Raw genomic sequence first — 18,061 nt, 5'->3', positions numbered from 1 at the left:
CACTTTCTCTGCACCGCATCAGTGGCTCGTGGCCATGCTGGGACCCCCAGTGCAGCAAGGTCCTTCCCACTGCTTCCCTCTGCTCGGGGGGCAAAGACTTTGCCAAAAACCCTTTAGGTACTGACCTTCAGTCCCTCTTCCAGATTTCATCTGTTTCTGTTTTCCAGGCTCCAAAGTCATCCAGATTTTTTTTATTTTTTTTTTTTTGGTCTGCAGCACCCAGGCTCTGTTTTTGCAGCCGTGGTTTCACAGCTTTGTGGCACCGGGGGATGCGATCTGGCTGCGTTTCCCTTATCTAGTAAACCAGTCAATTGTCCAGCAGTCTCAAATCAGCAAACCCGTTCTGCTTTTTTTTTTTTTTTTTTTTTAAGCTTTTCCCATGATCTTAGTTTCCTTCCAGAGGAAGGGAAGCGTGACTAGCACTGAAATATGGCTGTCCTCACTGCACTTCCCACTGCTTAGGAAGCAGGAAGGGTCTGAAGTCTTGTGAAGGACTATTTTTTTTTTGTGACAATTCCTGTGTAATCAGCGGGGCTGGATTCGTGGCGTCATCGACATGAAAGCCTGGGCGGAGGTGATGGGAACCAGCGTCGGGGTTTCCTTCCAGTGTCCCCCACGTCCCCTGCCAGGCACGCTGCCCTTCCCAGCGAGCGCCCCAGCCAGGCCAGCTCCTCCTGCGAGTTTATTACTCGCCAGCTCCCCATTTCTCAGTGCTGGAGGCTGTGTGCCTCAGTTTCCCCACCTGTAAAATGGTGATCGTTGCACCTCAATCACAGGGGATTGGCAACAAAAATGGTTTTGAGCAGAAGCACAGGAACTCAGAAGCTGCAGGGAGCACACGAGTGGAAGGGAAAGCAGTTGCAAGAGCTTTTTAAATTTTATTTATTTGGTTAGAAAGGTGTGACTTGCCATTCCCTCTCCTCCAAAATCTGCCTTGTGTGGGTTGTCATGCCTTTGTTTCTGGATGTTATCCTGCATTGGTGCTGCCCGTCTGAGAGGAGCTGCTAGCAGCGCTGTGCTGTGCTTAGGGACGAAATGATGCTGTGGAGATGTGGGTGGTGGGGGCTGCTGCCATGAGAGCCTCCACCTACACGTAACACCAACCTGAAAAGGCTGGGAAGGGCATTTCATCCTCCATCAGCAGCAAGAAGAGATATTGGATTCTCAAAAGAAGCATTAGGTAGTTAATGACAGTGTTTAGCTGCTCCTGCCTGGTACTTTTGGTCAGAAAGTCTCCAAGCATTTTATTAGAAGCGGCCACAGTTATAAAGAGCTCTGTTTTCTAATTAAAACAGGAGGAGGAAAAGGAAGATGCTGGGGATGAATTACTGGCTTTTGTGAACTAGGTAATTTGATTCATGCAGCCACAGTGACTCATGCCACCTCGTCTGACCAAGTCTGATGCTCATTACTGCAGCAGATTTTGAGAATGATAAGAGAGCTGCTCAGAAAAACCTCGGCTTGTGGGAGGAAGAAAATCTGCACCAAAACCTGCAGCTTGCGAGCAGACGGTACAGTGCTGCTCAAAGTTTGTGCGTGGATAGGAAAGTCCCCTGTCTGCCCTCACCTGTCCTGATGAGGGATGTTGTTATGCCAGTGCCTTCCCTCTCCAAAAAAAAAAAGACATTTTTTTTTTCCTCCCATTTGGCACAGCCTTTACCAAAACCTGTGCTGGGAAGTGCAGCTGCCTTGCTGGGGTTTCACCAGCCTGGGAGAAAGAGGCTGTGGAAGAAAAGTTTGGAGAAAAACATTTAAAAAGTCAGGACAATAGCCCTCCATCCACTAGTGGCAGCACAGGGATGGTGCCACAGGGACAAGGGTTGAGGTTTCTTGCCAGCTATCGCGGCATCGTGCCACTTTGAGCTGGGTGACTGATCAGCAGATTTCACAGGCTGTGTTTTCGGGACAGGAAATCACTTCTAGGCCAGCAAAACAGCTTTGCAGGAAGCTTGCTGCTCATCTGAAGAGCAGTGACGGTGGAAGAAGGAGGGCTGGGCAGTCGGTGCCCTCGGTGGTCTGGGTTGGTGAGGAAACCAGGAGCTGTAGCGTGGTGAGCAGGGCCACTTCAAACCCTCCTGCAGCCGGTGGTTTGTAAACAGGAATCGTGTCTGGGGCAGCAGTTACTGTGTGAGATGTTCTGGGGGTCCCAGCTAGCAGGGAACTCCAGGTGAGTCCCGTGGTTTATCAACCTGAGTGAGGCCCTTGACTGTGTCAGCAAGGGAGCAGCCAGCACGAGAGATTTGCACTGAGCACAACCTAAGTATACGCTGTTTGCACCCTGTTTTAAAAGCAAATCCATCAACAAACACTTGTGGAAAGCTGGGACAAAGGAGCAGCAAAGCTGAATAAATGACTAAGAGGCCAAAGAAAACACCTGCCCCGGAGGACAGAAGGAACAGGACCCGATTCACTTAGCAGGAGGAAGGTGGGTGACGTGCTGAGTGTGGGAGTGTCAGCAGCAGGCTCAGGGTCCTTAATCTCTGCCATCTGCCAGGCAAGGGCAAAGCAGGGCCTTGCCGAAGCTAAATTGGGATGAGCAGTGCCACACGTGCTTCCGAGGGGCTGCTGGGGAGCCCCAGGAAGGAGCTGCAGGGAGGTGGATGCTCCGTCCCGTTGGGACCGTGCTCTCTTGCCAGGGTTGCCTGCCTGCCCGGCACCTCAGCTCAGCACAAGCTTTGGGGTTCAGGAGGTGGCTAGCAAAGTAGATGATGTGCTATTTGGTTGTTACATGTGGGCTGGATGAGGAAGTGATTTTTTTAGTCTTGCAAAGCCTCTAGCAGTGGCTAAATCAGATAAAGGTGCATGAAAGTCTCCAGGAGAGAGGAGGACAGGCTTGTGTCCCCCAGAAAGCCCACTCCTTCACCGCGTAGCAGGCGCTGGGGTTACGGTCTGTGGGGTGAGTTGGTTACACACCTCCCTGCTTTAAATATTTACTGTGAGAACTCTGGATATCCCCGCGATTAGTCGTGCTGCTTTTCCATCTTCCACTCCCCAGCTCAGTGCCTTAGGTGCGCATGGGTGCAATATTTACCCTCCTGGCAGCCGGTTGTAATGAAAATGAACTCTAATAGTCGGGTTATTACTTGACACTTCTTGGGGCTCTTCTCCAGGCCTGTTGGCTTGCTAAAACCTTTATTAGCAGCAGATATTAGATCCAGGGTGATTGCGGAGTGGCACAGCAACCAAACCAAACTGCCTGAACTCTTCTGCTGGAAAGCTTTGAGCTTCCTCACTGGTGTCTTGGGAATTTTACCTCTTATTACCTCCAGTGGGCCTCAGAAACAGTCCCCATCACTGTGCCACACGTTCCCCATGGGATGTGGTGCAGAGGGTGCCACCAAGCTCCGAGCAGCAGGCCTGATGCTGAATCTTGTGATGGTTACAGGGGAGAGACTCTGAACATTAAAGTGTGCTCAGTCTTCCTAACATTGGCCCTATCTTTTTTTTTTTTTTTTTTTTTTTTTTTTACAGTATTGCTTTTGAGTTTGTCTTGATGAGTTCATTTTTCCCTTTTAAACTCTTTCTGGAGCCTTGTGATGAGGGTGCAGCAGGGACTGATGATCCTTAACAGCCTCCACAACAGCCCAATGTCAGTAACAGCTCCGGCCAGGGAGTCATCAACAGCTCCTAACAAAGCAGCTTTTACTCCTCTGGTAGCTCCGGCTAAATATCGACAGCTATGTTTTACTCGCTTGGAATGGACTGCGGATGTGACCTGCATGCTAGCACTTGGCAAGAGAGAAACAAACCCACTTTCATCTGAAATTCAGTGCCAGTGATGCAGGTCAGCCAGCATGGGATCGGGTGTAAGAGGGCAATAGGCACCATCCTGCGAGTGGATGTGAGCCCGTCACAGAGAGCTGCAGCCCCCACTGTGAATCCAGGCTGGTTCTCGGTCTCTTCTAGGAAATCCGGAGCAGGTGAGGGGTCCAGGCAGTGGGACTGTCGGGGAGATTTGCACCAGTGTCTTTATGGACAGCGTATCGAGCAGGGCTGTGTTTACGTTTCCGTATCTGCAACTGCACGGAGGTGCAAAGTGTGCTCCTCGCTGCACTGTTGTGGTATGGTGGTTCCTGCCATCACCAAGTATGCAAGAAATGAAAGAGCTGAGCACTTTTCTTTGTGAAAGCAGAAGAAAACCACTGCCTCTGCCTTAGAATACCATACCTCTATTTTAAAGGTGCGTTCTCAAGGCTGGCTGAACAGTTCTCATGTTTTAAAATAATGCCTTTCCGTATATTAAAACCTCAAGCTATTACCAGTATGTAAAACCTGGCCTTCTATTCTCCTATTATTATTATTATTTTTTTAACATGGAATTTCTTGAGTCTGGGAAATTGGCACTGTTGGTTTCATTTTCTGGTTCACATACACTATTGGAGAGCCTGTGGTGTCTGCAGACTTCTTTGGAGGTGGGAGGGCTGTAAAATTAAGAGTATGACACATGTGATGAAGCATGCACTTTCAGCAGTGGTGTACGGTAGCAGTACCACTGCTTTGCATAGCGTTTCTTTATGGTTTGCCCCAGGTGGAGTAAAATCCAAGCCCATTAATTGTGCTTTTCCTGTTGATGTGTCTGGACGCATTTTCAGGGGTATCATCGCTTTTAAATGAGGTTACAAAAGCGTGGGGTGGGGAGGATAAAAAGAGAGGGTCAAGAGGGCAAAATGTGAATCGACGTGGGAGGGGAGAAACATCCGATGACGAGCAGAGATGCAGAAACCCAGAGAGGGTGAGACGTGGCGAGCGGGCTGATGTGCATGGAAGGGGCTCGTGTCGGTGCCTGGAACTGCCGCGTTCCTTGGTGTTTTGGGTCAGAGGGAGATGTTTTTAGTGCTGCGGGGCTCGGGGCAGGCCCCCAGCCTCCCTGGTTGTGTTGGTGGTGATTTTCCAGAGCTGCGGAGGCGGCCTGGGGTCGGTAGTGCTGGGTACCTGCTGCCACTTAGCGCCCTGCTTCGGGTTTGAGAACAAAGAGGAGGACTGGGGGAGCTGCAGGGCTGTGGGATTAAGAAGGATTTAGGGGGTGCTTGAGAGCATCCCTGGTGTGACCCAGCAGCTGGGGGTGGCTTGGTGAGGGTGCCACTGCTGGTGGCAGCCACTGCGGGCTGGGAGGGACCTCGGGAGGAGCCCTGCTTAGGGCCAGAAGAGGGGCATCTGGAGCCCTGCTTAGGGCCTGTGAAGGGACCTCTGGGGTCCTGTTTATGGCCAGTGAAGGGATGTTGGGAGGAGCTCTGCTTAGGGCCAGTGAAGAGACCTCTGGACTCCCCTTTATGGCCAGTGAAGGGACCTCGGGAGGAGCCCTGTTTAGGGCCAGCAAAGGGGTGTATCTGGAGTCCTGTTTATGGCCAGTGAAGGGATCCTGGGAGGAGCCCTGCTGGGGGCCAGTGAAGGGTCCTCTAGCAGTGTCCTGCTTAGGGCCAGCAAAGGGACCTCCAGAGTCCTGTTTAGGGCCAGCAAAGGGACCTCTGGACTCCTGTTTATGGCCAGTGAAAGGACCTCAGGAGGAGCCCTGCTTCGGGCCAGCAAAGGGACCTCTGAAGCCCAGTTTGGGGCCAGCAAAGGGCCCTCCAGAGCCCTACTCAGGACCCCCGAAGTCACCTCCAGCAGCCAACCCCCCCCCTTCACCCACCCCACCAGCACCCCCACACCCCCCTCCCCACGGGGGCTGCGTGCGTGTGGGGCAGCCCCGAGACCCCAAGACCCCCGCCCCACTTCCCCAGCCCCCTAAGGCCCCCTAACCCGTCTCCCCCAGCCCCACTCTCTATGGGACAACCCCTCGGAGACCCCCCCCGGTTTTGGGGCGGGCCGTGCTGACGGGCTGTGCGAGCAGCCAGTGGGCGGCGTGGGGCGGGCCGGGCCGGGCCGGGCCGGGCCGTGGCAGCGGGCCCGGGGCTGGGGGTGGCTTGGGGGGGGGTCGGGGAGGGGGGAGGCGGCGGCTGCCGCTCGGTCTCCGCCATTCATTCGGCCGCGGGAGGCAGCGGGCAGGGATGGGAGACCCGGCCGTCAACGCCCAGCTCGAGGGCATCATCTCCGACTTTGAAGGTAAAGGAACTGGGGGGGGAAGAGGGGGGGGTTAGAGGGGGTGGAACGGGGAAAAGTTGGGGGTCAGCGGGGTTTTTGTAGGGTTTTGGACTCGTCGTGGTCGGGGGGGACTTCCGAGACTTGCCTGGGGTCCTACAGTTTTGGCCGGGACTCCACAGCCCTACAGGGAGCCTTTAGTTTCTCCCCGGACCCCACAGCCCTCCTGGGGTTCCACAGCCCTACTGGGACCATGCAGTTCTGTTGGGGTCTTACAGCCCTACCCGGGACCCCACAGTCCTACTGGAGCCCCACAGCTGTCCCAGGGGTCCCACAACACTACCAGGATCCCACAGCCCTCCCCAAGGACCCTACAGCCCTATCGGGGTCCCACAGCTCTCCCTGGGGTCCCACAGCCCTATCGGGGTCCCACAGCCCTATTGGGGTCCCACAGCCCTTCCTGTCCCCATCCCATCCCCTGCAGCCCCCCGGAGCTTCCAGCTGTGTGATCCCAGCTGTGCGTTTCCAGCTGTGCGGGTCCAGCCGTGGGGCTCAGCAGGGCTGGGAAGGGGGAACAGGGACGGGCTCGTGCTCGGCTCTGCCTCGGCTCCGTGGCTTTGTCTGGAGCAGCGCTGCGCCCCGCTGCCGGCTGCTAACGCAGGTCCTGCGGGACGCTTTGCTTTCCTGCCTTTCCCCCTTGCTTTCGGTGGGTTTTCAGCCGAGGACGCGCGCGTGACGCAGTGAAAAGTTTGTGGATCCCCCGGCGCTGGCCTTTCTGTCGGTTCCCTGATTTTTGGATGCAAGCTGCGCCGTGGGTACCGAGTCTGAGCTACAACAACGGCCGTAGCGGGAGCTGCCTGCGGCAGAAAGCTTTGGGTTTGTCCTGTGGCACGGCTCCAGCTGCCTGCTAGCGCTGCACCGCTCCCCGCTGGGGTATCTCCTTGCAGTCCCCGGCGAGCTGCAGGGGATGATGCCGGCAACCCGGGCGGCTGCGGCTCTTGGCCTGGGTTTTTGGGGAAGGGACGAGAAAATGGGTTTGTGGAGAGGGTGCTGCTGCCAGCCGGGGAGAGGCAGGCGAGAGGAGAGAGGGGGATTTGCCTGGAGCAGGCAGCGAGGGGGTGGTTTGGGGGGAGCTCATCTTCCAGAGCGGAGTTGTGGAAAAGCAGCAGCAGCAGCGTCCCTGCACGCATGCACTCCCGCGTCCTGGCAGCGACCCAAGGCGAGCTCTGTGCAGCGGCTTTTAGAAAAGAAAAAAAAAAAAAACAAAAAAAAAGTCGTAGGGATCGGGGGGCCGCGATGAAAGCTTGTCCAGGGGCCGTGTGCGTTGCCATAGGCTGAGGCAGCTTCACCGCCTCCTGCCTCGCTCCTTCTTGCCTTCCGCGGAGGAGCGAAGTGTTGTTTTTCCTGCTGGGCAGATGAGGAAGCTGAAAGCCCCGCGGTTCCTCTTCCAGGTTGGGCAGGAAACGGGTGGCAGGGCTGGGGTGTCAGCGGGCTGCTCCGGGGCTCTGGGGTGCCCTCGTCCTAAAACGCAGCCCCGTCTGACACCCCTTTGTGCCGCCCCCAGCTCCGCCGCAGCGCCGGGGTGGGGGCGGAGGGTTAGCGGGAGGCCGAGGGAAGCCACATCCTGTAGGAAGGCCGGGGCCAAGGGGAACGGGGACAGGGAGCAGCCCAAATGTCCGTGGGGTTGTTGCCCCAGGGCTCACGGGGATGGTCGTGACCCCTCTTTGGGGGCTGGGGAGCGTCCCCACGCAGGGCTCCGCGCTGCTGGTGTGGTTGTATCTGTGGTTATAGCTGTGTATATCAGGTCTCCTGCCTGCCCCTGTTGTGTTTAAATCCCCGAGGAAGGAGTAATTCCCAGCTCGGGTACGGTAAAGGCTCTGCAGGGAGCCCTGGGGCTGCTTGCTCTGAGCCAGGCGTGTTCCTTGGTGAGGCTGAGCCGTGCGCGGTGCCACTCTGCTGCGCGGTGCCTCGTGGCAGGGAGAGGCTGAGGAAAGCTCTGTGCAGCTGCAGCCAAAAAAAGGCCTGCCCTTGCCCTTGAGCAGGGATCCGGGGACTGGTTCACGGTTCAGTTCGCTCTCTGGGCTGCTCAGCAGCGTACCAAGTACAGAGCAATTAATTTCTGGCCTGTAGGGCAGTAGGGGCAGCATCCATGACTGCCATCACCCCCAGCTCTGTGGGGGATGCAGGGGCCTTTTTGGAGAAGGAAAGAGTACCAAATACTCATAGTTTAGCAGGCTTTGTGCCCGGTGCTGCGGTGGGGATGGCCACGTCCAGGCAGCAGCAGCGCGCCCACCTCGCGCCGAGCCAGCAGCACCTCAGGGGAGCCCTAACCCCGCTCATTCCTCTGGCAAGGGCTTCCCCACCTTCAGCTGGGGGAGAGCAGCGTCGGGTCTGCGGTTTGCCAAGCTTTGCAGGACGTGAGTTAGGGCTTTATAGATTCTGGCAGGTCTTCGGCAGCGCCGCTGGCTCAGCCGCGGTTGTGCCAGGACTTCCCAAGCTCGCCTCTGCTGGGGCTGCAGGAACCTGCCGCAGGGGGTCAAGCTGGGTGGTGGGACGAGGGGCAGGGTGAGCATCGTGTGAAGCCCAAACCATCCTGATCCTGCTCAGGGTGAGCCCTACTGCAGCATTGGTGTCCTCGGCGTTCAGCTGCAGGCCCTTGTTGTGGGACTGGAGAGAGGAGGATGCTCCCCTCGCGGCTGGTGGTTGCTGGTGGTGATGCAGGGAGATAACCCCACGGTGCAGGCCTCCTGCTCGCTGCCACCAAGCTAAAAGCAGCGCGTGGCCTGCTGAAAGGGGGAGCAGAGACGAGCTGCTCCCTTGGGAGCGCGGCTGCAGCCGAGGCTCTGGCATGCTGGAAGGTGCTGATGGCGCTGGCAGCGGTGACGCCGAGCGCTCTGCCAGTGCTGCGGGTCAGTGCCAGGCCCCTCGCCACGTGCTGATGCCGAAGCACAAAGATCCCAGGAGATGCAAGCTGCGAGCGGTGCCGAGCGGGGCTGTCACTGCAGAAATCACAGGGCAGCGTGGCGGGGTCAGACGCCAGAGCCTGGGCTCGCAGCTCCGCTCCGGCAGAAACCAGCAGCCAGCCTTCATCCACAGCGGCTGAACCCCTGGGGAGCTTTCCCTGCCTTACTCATTCCCCTGGCCCAACTCTTGGGAAATCTGGGACAACGTTAAGAAGCCGAATCCCCGGCTGCCAGCGAGTGATGGCCTCTCTGGTGCCCAAACCTTGGCATTGTGGGGCCAAGGGTGCGGGGTACCCAGCCCGCCAGCACCCCTCGGTGCTGCTGGAAGGCTTTCTCATCATCACTTCTGTTTTTCCTTCTCCCCTGTCAGCGCCTTCCCTTCGGGTAGGTACCTCTCGCGCTGCCCGGCAAGCGCTAGTTGTAGGATTTCAGCCACAGGCTCTGTCTCAATGAGTAGGGCCAAGTGATGTTGTGTTTTTTGGGGTCATTCAAGACGAAAAGAAGCGGCCAGGTGGCTTGCAGAAATTGCCTTTTCTATGCCTGTGAATCTCACGGGCTCGTCCTCAGGGCTGTCCCAAGCAGAGATGGGGGTGCCCGGGGCTACACGTGCCGGCTCGGGGCTGGCGTCCCTGCTGCACCCGGCGGCAGCTGCTGCCCGTGGAGGGCTCAGCCCCGTGCTAATCTTAGCAGCAGCCCGCAGAGGGATGGTCGCGGTGTTATGTGGGTGGTGTGCCTCGAATTCAATACGGGGAAAGGCCCTGTAGTGACAGCGGGGCTGTCTCGCCTTTCCCTAAGCGCCTCCCTGGATCCAGGCCCCTCCGTCCCTCCCGCGGGGGGTTTTGTAGGCTCAGCTCAGGGGGCCGGGCTGCGTGACTCACGGCCCCGGGTGTGCGGAGGCTCAATGCCTGGAAAAGGAAATGCAAAAAGATCTTGGAGATTACATCGAGGATCATCGCAACCCGGAGAGCGAGGCGAAGCTCCTGGACTCCACTTGTTGGGTTTCCTGGGCCATCCCCAAAAAAACTTAATCCTGCAGCCGGGGCATCCGATGCTCCTTACCACCAGGGTGGTGCGGGACGGGCTGGCAGCGCTCTCCCAGCTGGTTGATCAGTTGTGTCCCGCTCCGAGACAGCCACCACCTCCAGCAGGCCCAGAGATGAGCTTCACAGACACTTCTGAGCCCGAGACAAAAGGACGGGCTGGTGGGGAGCTTTCTGCCCTTGTGGGGAGAGGCAGGAGCTGGGGAAGGTGCCGCTGGGAAGGCAGGAGCCACGTCTCCTCCGGAGGAACTGGCCTTTCACGTGCCAAGTGGAAAAACTGCATCTGCCTGGATACAGCAGCGGAGACCTGCAGTTGTGGCTTGTTTTCTTTTCTTTTTTTTTTTTTTTTCCCGTGTATATTTGGTTTCTTGGGAATAGAGAGGCTGTGAGGGAGTGGGAACGGGAAGAACAGGACGTGGATCTCTCCATCCACGTGAGCGGGGCTCTGGGGATAGCCTCTGGCCCCGGCTAGGATGTAGGATCGGCCAGAGGTTGTTGTTTATGGCCATCTTATGCAACGAGGGCTGGGCCGTGTGCCCTTGGGGACGGGCAAACCACCGCAGCGTGGAGCAGAGCGTCCTTGGCAGGAGCTGTGTCAGCGGGGAGGGCGAGCTCTGGTGCTCGTCTGAGATCCCTCTTGGGTCAAGCGAGCACGGTGCCGCAGTAATTAGACAGGAACCTGGCAAAGGGGCTGCAGGGAAGGGACGGAGGGTGGCCGGGTCTGTGCGCCAGGGCCAGGCTGAGTGCTTTGGCTGCACGGCACGGCTGGTGCCTGGAGGGAAGTCAAGCTTTGGAGCACGTCTGCCGAGTGCTCGCCGCTCTCTGGGATCTTGGTAGCATCTTTTCCTGAGCTATCACCCAAACTGGAGTCGTGCCGCTCTGCTCCTTGGTGCCTCTTGTTAGGTTATGGCAGCAGTGAGGGGAAGCGCTCCTGGAGCGCTCAGGGTCGTGCCGTTGTGTCCGAGGGACCGTGCCTACGTCTCTTGGCTCACAAACGCCAGCAAACCTGCTGCTGAGTGAGCGTCCTGACACCTCCGGGTGCCCTGCGGCCCCGCTGCCTGCTGCTGGTTCCATTTCTGCTTTGCAGCCCTTCCTCGCTCAGCCCCTTTTCCCAGGAGCCAGACCCCAGACAGCAGCCGCGAGAGCCTGCGCTGGGACTTGTCAGAAATCCAAAGGCAATAATGGAGGCTTCAGAGCCCATAATCACCCCAGATATTCACATTTCTAGCTCTGATATTTGATATTTAAGGCGCTGTCGTTCTGCAGTGCCATTACATAGGCTCTTCCCCTTCCCCTTCCTCCCTCCTCGTGCTGCAGCCCCTGCAGGGCACCTCCTGGCCATCAGAGCTGGGCCGGGGAGGCAGCAGTGATGCTGAGCCCTGGTTCAGCTCCTTTGAAGCCTGCAAAGCGAGCCGATGGGTCTGAGGCTGCTTGCTGATGGGGATGTGTCTTTTTGGTGGGGGCAGCATCCATCAGGGGCCCCTTTATGGGGCAGGGCTGGGTTGCATCGTCGTGCCCTTTGGCACAGGGTTGGGGTTGTGTCCTGGCCACCTCTTGTTCCACATTTACAGGGTGCCCTTTGGTGCTGGCACCCCTCTTTTTGCTCGTGGGGGCACGGCACCCACCCGCTGTGCTGCTGAGCCCTCCCTGCCCCGAAAGGCAGCGGTGGGGAGCAGCCCTGGGGTGGTGGCGATGTGCCACGTTGTCCTTGGCTTGTCCCAAAAAGCTGGCCCCCGATGAAGGAGGGCTCTCAGCTCCCGACGCCGTGACTCAGGCTTTTACTGTGATTGCTTCTGCGAGGCTGCTGGACGGCGCTCAGCCCTCGGGGCTGCCAGGGACACCTCGGCTGGTGGCAGGGCTGGTGGCGGTGCCGCCCGTCCGCTGTGTCCCCCAGGCCAGAGGCCCTGGTGTTGGCACCTGAGTTAAGGTCACGCTGGCCTGGGGACATCTCCACGAGGTGCTGCTGCTCCTCGGGTGGCCCTGCAGCTGACAGGCACCCAGGGGTGCTCTCGGTGTCAGCAGCACCAGCACCGGGGAGTTCTCAGCTCTCATTGGGGTGAAGCTCCCTCGGATCGGTAGTTTGGGGGTACCTGCTTTTGGGGTTTGGCTCCTTGGGGTCAGCAGGCAGGGAGCTGTGTCTGGAGTTACTGCTGGTGGAGGTGCCCCCCTCCTCTAACCCCTTGTGCTGATTTATCCATTTCTGTAGCATTTTAACCAGCTGTGTTGCAACTCTGCCCGCCGGAGCACATTATGGAGCTGAGATGTAATCACCGAATGATTGAATCAGCTTAATCACCCAGCGCCCACCTGAGTCACTCCTGATGTCCCCTCTGTGTGCCTGGGGATGTGACTCAGCCCCGGCCGCATCTGGCAGCGCCTCTGACGCCACTCAGTGCTTTGGGCTCTCTCAGGCCAGCAGTGCAGGGCCCTGCCTGCTCGTAACCCTTTGCAGCACCGGTGCCCTGCAAGCCAGCGCCGAAACTGGCAGTGGTGTGGGGCTGTAGGACCATCTGCATCACAGTTCGACCCTCTGGGCGATAATTGCGAAGTGTTTGAGAAACCCCAGTGGGTCAAAACAAAGCTGCAGTCCCCTGGGAGGCAGGGAGGATTTATTTCCCTCTCCCCTCCTGAAAGGAAAGTGGAGCACAGAGCAGAGGCAAAAGCTGTGCGGAGAGCCAGTAACACAATCTGTGGGGCTGGGTGCCCTGCACGGCGCGGGGTTGTGTGTGCGAAGCCCAAATATTCATTTCATAAGGGAAGTCAAATAGCTGCTGTGATCTGGAAGCGTTTTGCTGAGGGTTAGTGGTGATATGAAACAAAGTGCAACGGAGAATCGCAGCTAAAACCTCTCTAGAGCTCCCTTGTAGGGACTGGAAATCTGGGATTTTGACTTAATCTGAGTGTGGATTATTTTTTTTTTTTCTATTCTTAGTTCCAACTTTGCTCTTGCGTGCTGACAAATGGCTGGGTCTGCTGCACCGCTCCCAGAGGCTGTCTGTGTAATTTGCTGCGCCGGAGTGAAATGCTGCTCGGATGGCCTCGCTTAACGGCAGAGCTCCGAGCTTGCATTTATCCCCACATTTCCCCCGTAATTCAGTTCGTGTTACGGTTTGCACAGCTCACGAAGCGCTGCACGGTGACAGCGCGGCGCCGCTGATGTCTCCCCGTGTCAGGCCATAAAACGTGTGGGAGCTTCTCGTTGACCCTGGTTTTGGAGTCCAAGGAAGGGGTTTTGTGTTTGCACAAACCATTCACAGCAGCAGCTCTCATTATACAGGTGGATTTGGGGGCTCTTGGGTCCTGGCACCGCCGGGAGCCCCCTGCTGCGGGGACGGGTGGACGCGTGCCCTGCTGCAGGAGCTTTAGGGCTGGAGCACACCATACACGTGGCCTGCAGGTAGGTGAAGAGCATCGTGTTGTTCCCATAGCCAAAGGGTCTCGCTCCTAAAGGCGTCCTGGATGCTGGCAGCTATCCATCAGCAGCTTCCTGTCAGCACCCCGGGCGGTGATTTTGGGTAAGCACCGCTAAAAACCAAACCTGGGTGTCCCCACGGTGACACGGGGAGGGTGCCGGCGGGGCCAGTCGAGGCAGGGAGCTTCCTGCTGCCGGGGGACAGGGCTCCGGGCAGCTCGGATGGCCACAAACAGCCAGGAACAGTTACTGGCATGGGGTCCGGGGGGGGCCGCTGAAAGAGGACACCTGCGGCCGCTGCCTCCCCCTTTTTCCTCCCCGGGAACAGGAGGTCGCCATCTGGTAGCAGTTTAGAGAAAGTCAGCGCTCTGAAACGAGCCCATTGTATCGTGTGAAACACCGGGGCGACTGGCTGCCCCGTTCCCATAAGGCTCTTATGTGTCTGAAAGCGCAAGGAAAGCTTTCAGTGCTTAAGCAAGCAAGCAAACGTAACCCCTGGGTTACAGAAACCACGCGAGGGGCAGAGGATGTTTAATGGGAAGCAGCTCAGCACCGCGGCACAGCCCGGGGCTCGAGTTGCAAAGCAGCTAGCGCAGGTCCGGGAGGAGCCAGCGTCCCTCGCTGTTTATTTTGGTCTCCTCCGGAGCTCTGGGCATAGAGGTTTCCTTGTGTAAAGCATCCCCTCGGCTGTTACGTGGGGTGTTGTGTTGAAAAGGAAAAGGAAAGAAAGAAGGAGCAGATGTTGCTGCGCTGACAGCCCCTTCCCACGTGCTGCCCGGGGCAGGGCAAGCCGCGGCGCCCCCGGTTCCCAGCACCCACGGGGATGCTCGGGGCCTTGGGGCAGGAGCCACCCAGCCCTCCGTGTCCCCGGGGTGCCTTTGCCTCGATCCCAGGGCTTGGGATGCGGTGAGGGACTGGACTGCAGGGAGGGGAGCGATGAGACGCGGCCCCCAGCCCCCAGCACAGCGTGGCTGTGGCTTCTCTGGAAACTTGGCTGTTGTCGTACGTGCTTCTGGGACCTGAACAAGACCTCTGCCCCCTCTTCCCAGTTTGCAGGATCCCCCAAAGAGCAGCTTTAACCACCTCCAGGACCCACTGGGGCCTGACCTTGACGCAACCAGGACGCAGCAGCCGCACTGTGCGAGCATCCCCAGCACGCAGCAGCCGGGGGCACGAGCGTTTTGCTGCTTCTCTGGCAGTGCTCGAGCCCAGGATGAAGGCGTGTGTGTCTTGTCCCCAGCACCAGGCTGGCGGGGAGCAGCCCACGGGCATTGCAACCACTTGGCTCGAGCCCCCTGGGTGGCAGAGGCAGGGCAGAGGGGACAGAGGCACTGGGACGGGACGCGGCCGTGCCAGGAGGGGTGCATGGGGGAAGCGGCGTTTCCAGACCGGGGCTTGAAGCAGTGGGGAAAGCATCAGCAGCAGAAGGAAATCGTGAAACTTGAAGTGCAGATTTGCTTTCTTCCATGTGTCAAAACATTTTCGGAGGATAAAATTACTTCCCAGAGCGGCGGCGGCCCCCGCGCGCGCTGGCATTTGCTCCAGCCAGGCTGCCAAGCCGGGGGGTCGAGGCCGGGGGCTGGCAGGAGCCGCAGTTGTGTGCAGGCAGCAGGCAGCAGGTGCTGCCATGCAGAGCCCCACGTGCCAGGATTAGTGCAGGGGCTGCCCGGCTGTCCCTGCCTCCAGGGCTTTGGGAAGGGGCCGAGCAAGAGATCCGCAGCACAGGCACGAGGGGCCGAGGGTGGTGCTGCCCGGGTTGGGTTGGCACCGAAAGGGAGCGCTTGGGAACCTGGCTTTAGGGGATTTCCAGCTTGTTGTGCTATGGGATGGGAGCCGCTGCCTTCCCGCAGCACGGATTGAGGCAGTGGCTGCCCGAATTGGGTCGGAATCGGTTAAAAGGAAAGGCGTGTAAGTGACAACCCCGCTTGGCGCTCACACCCCGCAGCGCAGGCACCTCGAGAGGAAGAGGAGGAAGGGCAGAGGAGGAAGGGCGACGCTCCGCCACCACCCCCAGCGGGAGGGATGCTGCTGCCGGGGCAGGGGAAGCCCTGCTAACACCAAACAGCCCCAGGAAAACGTCACAGCGGGGATATAACCCCGCAGCAGGGCCGTCCCGCTCCCTGCTCAGCCTGGGACATCAGGGACGTGGCCCTGGAGCCTGCAGGGACCCCGGGCACTGCCCACGGCTGCCAGCGGGGCCTCGGGCTCCTGTTGTTTTAATTAATACGCCAGCTTCCCCGCAGGAAGCCGGGGGAGGGTCCTGCGGAGCAGAGGCTGTTTGCTTTCCTTTCTTGGCTCTGGACAGGACAGGCTATTTTTAAGCTTTTCTCCTTTTTTTTTTTTTTTTTTAATTTTTTTGGCCATTGTTTTGCTTCCCAAGCTCTTTCTCTTTTCTGCTCGAGGATCAGGAGCGCGGTGATGCTGTGCAGGGCAGCTCCGGCCGTGCTGGGGACTGGTGTCACCGGAGGTGACATCCCTGTGGACCCCCCTGGAGACCCCCTCGCTGCTGCTCGTGGGCGCAGCGTGGGCATGGGCAGCGATCTTTGGCTGGGTCCAGTCCTTTGTGCCCCTAATCACGGCTTTGCAGCTCTTCCTCAGACTTTGGGAACCCCCTTTGTGTCTGGGCTTTGACCTTTTCCTCATTTATTTTGCCCAGAAAGACCTGGAGAAAAGCCATTTGTGGGTGTTGTACCCAGGCCAGCCCTGAGATAAGGACAGGGGGTGGCAGCGCTCCAGGGGCCGTGCTGCGGGTGTGGGTTTGCCCCGGGCTTAGGGCGCTTGGAGAGGCTTGGGGTCAGCAGGAAGGGCTGCAGGCAGCGGCTCCTGCAGTGCCACCACGTTCCTCACCACCAGGTCGCTGCTGCCCTCGTTTCTTTCGGCGCTGGCAAATCCCACGGGGGCTGAAGGGAGCTGGGATGATGGGAGGCTCACACCACAAATCCCGGAGGTCAGTGGGGATCTTCATACCCAAAACTCGCCGCCAGCTCATGAGGAAATCCCCGAGCCGCTGGGTGCAGAGACATTTCCAGAGGGACGTTCACAAAGGGGAGAAACTCGCCAGCATTTCCTTCGCTATCGGGTTCCTTGAGAGCATTTGCTTCAGGCGTCAGCTCCTCCAGACACGTCTGTCACCAGGCTGTCAGGCTGCTTTGTTGAGGGGAATAAAACGCGACCGAGTTTGCTGGCAGGAGGAGTGGCGAGCAGGTTCCAAAAGCCTGATGTGGACAAAACCCTGATCCCATCCATCGGGGAGCTGGCAGCTCGTGGCCGTGTCCTCTGCCCATGTCCCCTTCCCCGCGTGGCTCTGCCTGGGGACAGGAGGAGCTGCTCTCGGGACGTCCCTGCTGCTCCTTTGGCTCCCTGCAAAGTGCAGCCTGGGCTTCTCTGCGGTGTTTGAAACCTGGGGTTTGGGGCAGGGGGCTGAAATGTGAGTAGGGGACGTGCTGGGGAGTGGGAGTGGTGATGTCTGCGCTCCCGCTTGGTTTTGGAGAGCCTTGGACCCGTCGGAGCAGCTCCCAGTCTGGGGCTGCTGTGAATCGGTCGCTTGTTCTTGGGTGCTGATAACAGGGTTGGATGCAGCTCTGCCGGGCCTGCCATGCAGCCTTTTTGGGGATTTGGGAAACAGAGCAGATAAAATGGAGGAAAATGCAAGTTTCCTTGCCAGCTTCTCCATTTCCTCCCCGCAGGTGCGGTGGCTCCGCAGGTGGCAGCCCCCGCGTGGCTCTGGCTGTGCCGCGGGGAACGGCCCCTCTCCGTGGGGCAGGACAATTCCCCATCCTCTGCTTTGCCTCCTGCCCTCTACCCCTGAATATTTTGAGGTGCAGGGTTTATCACTGCTAGTTGCCCCCCCCCGGGGCCCCTCCTGTCATTACTGTTCATTACCGGGGGGCACAAACGAGCAGCTCGGATGCCGTACCCAAACGGCACCGCAGGGTTTCCAGGCTTGGGCAGCCTCTCTGCATGTGGGGCAGGAGCCCGTCCCATGCACGCTGTTGCTTTCCAGCATTTCCCATGTGGGATTTCGGGCTGCAGAGGGGGGGGACTGAGATGTTTGCCCATGTCCGTATGTCCCTTTGTGCTTGCTGCTGGGCGTGGACGGCTCCCGGGAGCCGCGTTTGCGGGGTCACTCACACCGAGCATCCCAGGGAGGCTCCTGCCCCCAGCCAGCACGCTTTCAGAATGGATTTTAAAGCCTGGCGTTCGCATTTCCCAGTTCTTTGGGTATTCCCCCTAAAAGGAGAACAGCCCAAAGCCGTGCGTGTCAGCAGCTGCGATTGCGATCTGCTGGCGGAGCGGAGCCGAGCGGCTGCCACGTGGACGCTTCCCTGCCCCTGCTCGCAGCCGGCAGCCGCCTCCCGTGGCCCAGCCCGGGGCTGCTCCGCGGCACGCAGACACCTCCAGGTGCTGCAGCTCCTCCCGGGGTGCAGGACAAGGGGGGACCAGGGGTGGCCGGACGGCAAGGGGGGAGGGAAAGCCACGTGCGAGGCTCTCCCCCCATCCCTGGCATCCCGGGGGATCTCGGGGTGGATTTTAAAGGCGATTTCTTTTTCTTTTAAAGGCGGGTGTCTGTGCCGCCTGCTGCCGACCTGGGCATCCACGTCAGGGCAGCTCGTGGCTCGGGTGGTGGT

General features: G+C 58.8%; 1 protein-coding gene across 2 annotated transcripts in view; it reads left to right on the top strand.

Moving 5' to 3' along the window:
- The window catches only part of SEPTIN9 (septin 9), an 83,224-nt gene that overhangs the window by 20,641 nt on the left and 44,522 nt on the right, over positions 1 to 18,061 (top strand). The window contains exon 1 of one of the 2 annotated variants that reach the window (XM_032199634.1): positions 5,960 to 6,042. The exons of the other annotated variant lie outside the window; for it this stretch is intronic. Coding sequence (XP_032055525.1) covers positions 5,988 to 6,042 — 55 coding nt within the window. The 5' untranslated portion in view covers positions 5,960 to 5,987. Of the gene's footprint in view, positions 1 to 5,959; positions 6,043 to 18,061 lie in introns of those variants that run through there. 2 annotated transcript variants of the gene reach the window in all.

The sequence above is a fragment of the Aythya fuligula genome, chromosome 18 (assembly GCF_009819795.1).
Source record: "Aythya fuligula isolate bAytFul2 chromosome 18, bAytFul2.pri, whole genome shotgun sequence".
Taxonomy (NCBI): Eukaryota; Metazoa; Chordata; class Aves; order Anseriformes; family Anatidae; genus Aythya; species Aythya fuligula.
The sequence above is the reverse complement of the archived record's forward strand: the minus strand, read 5'-3'. Positions and strand labels throughout refer to the sequence as shown.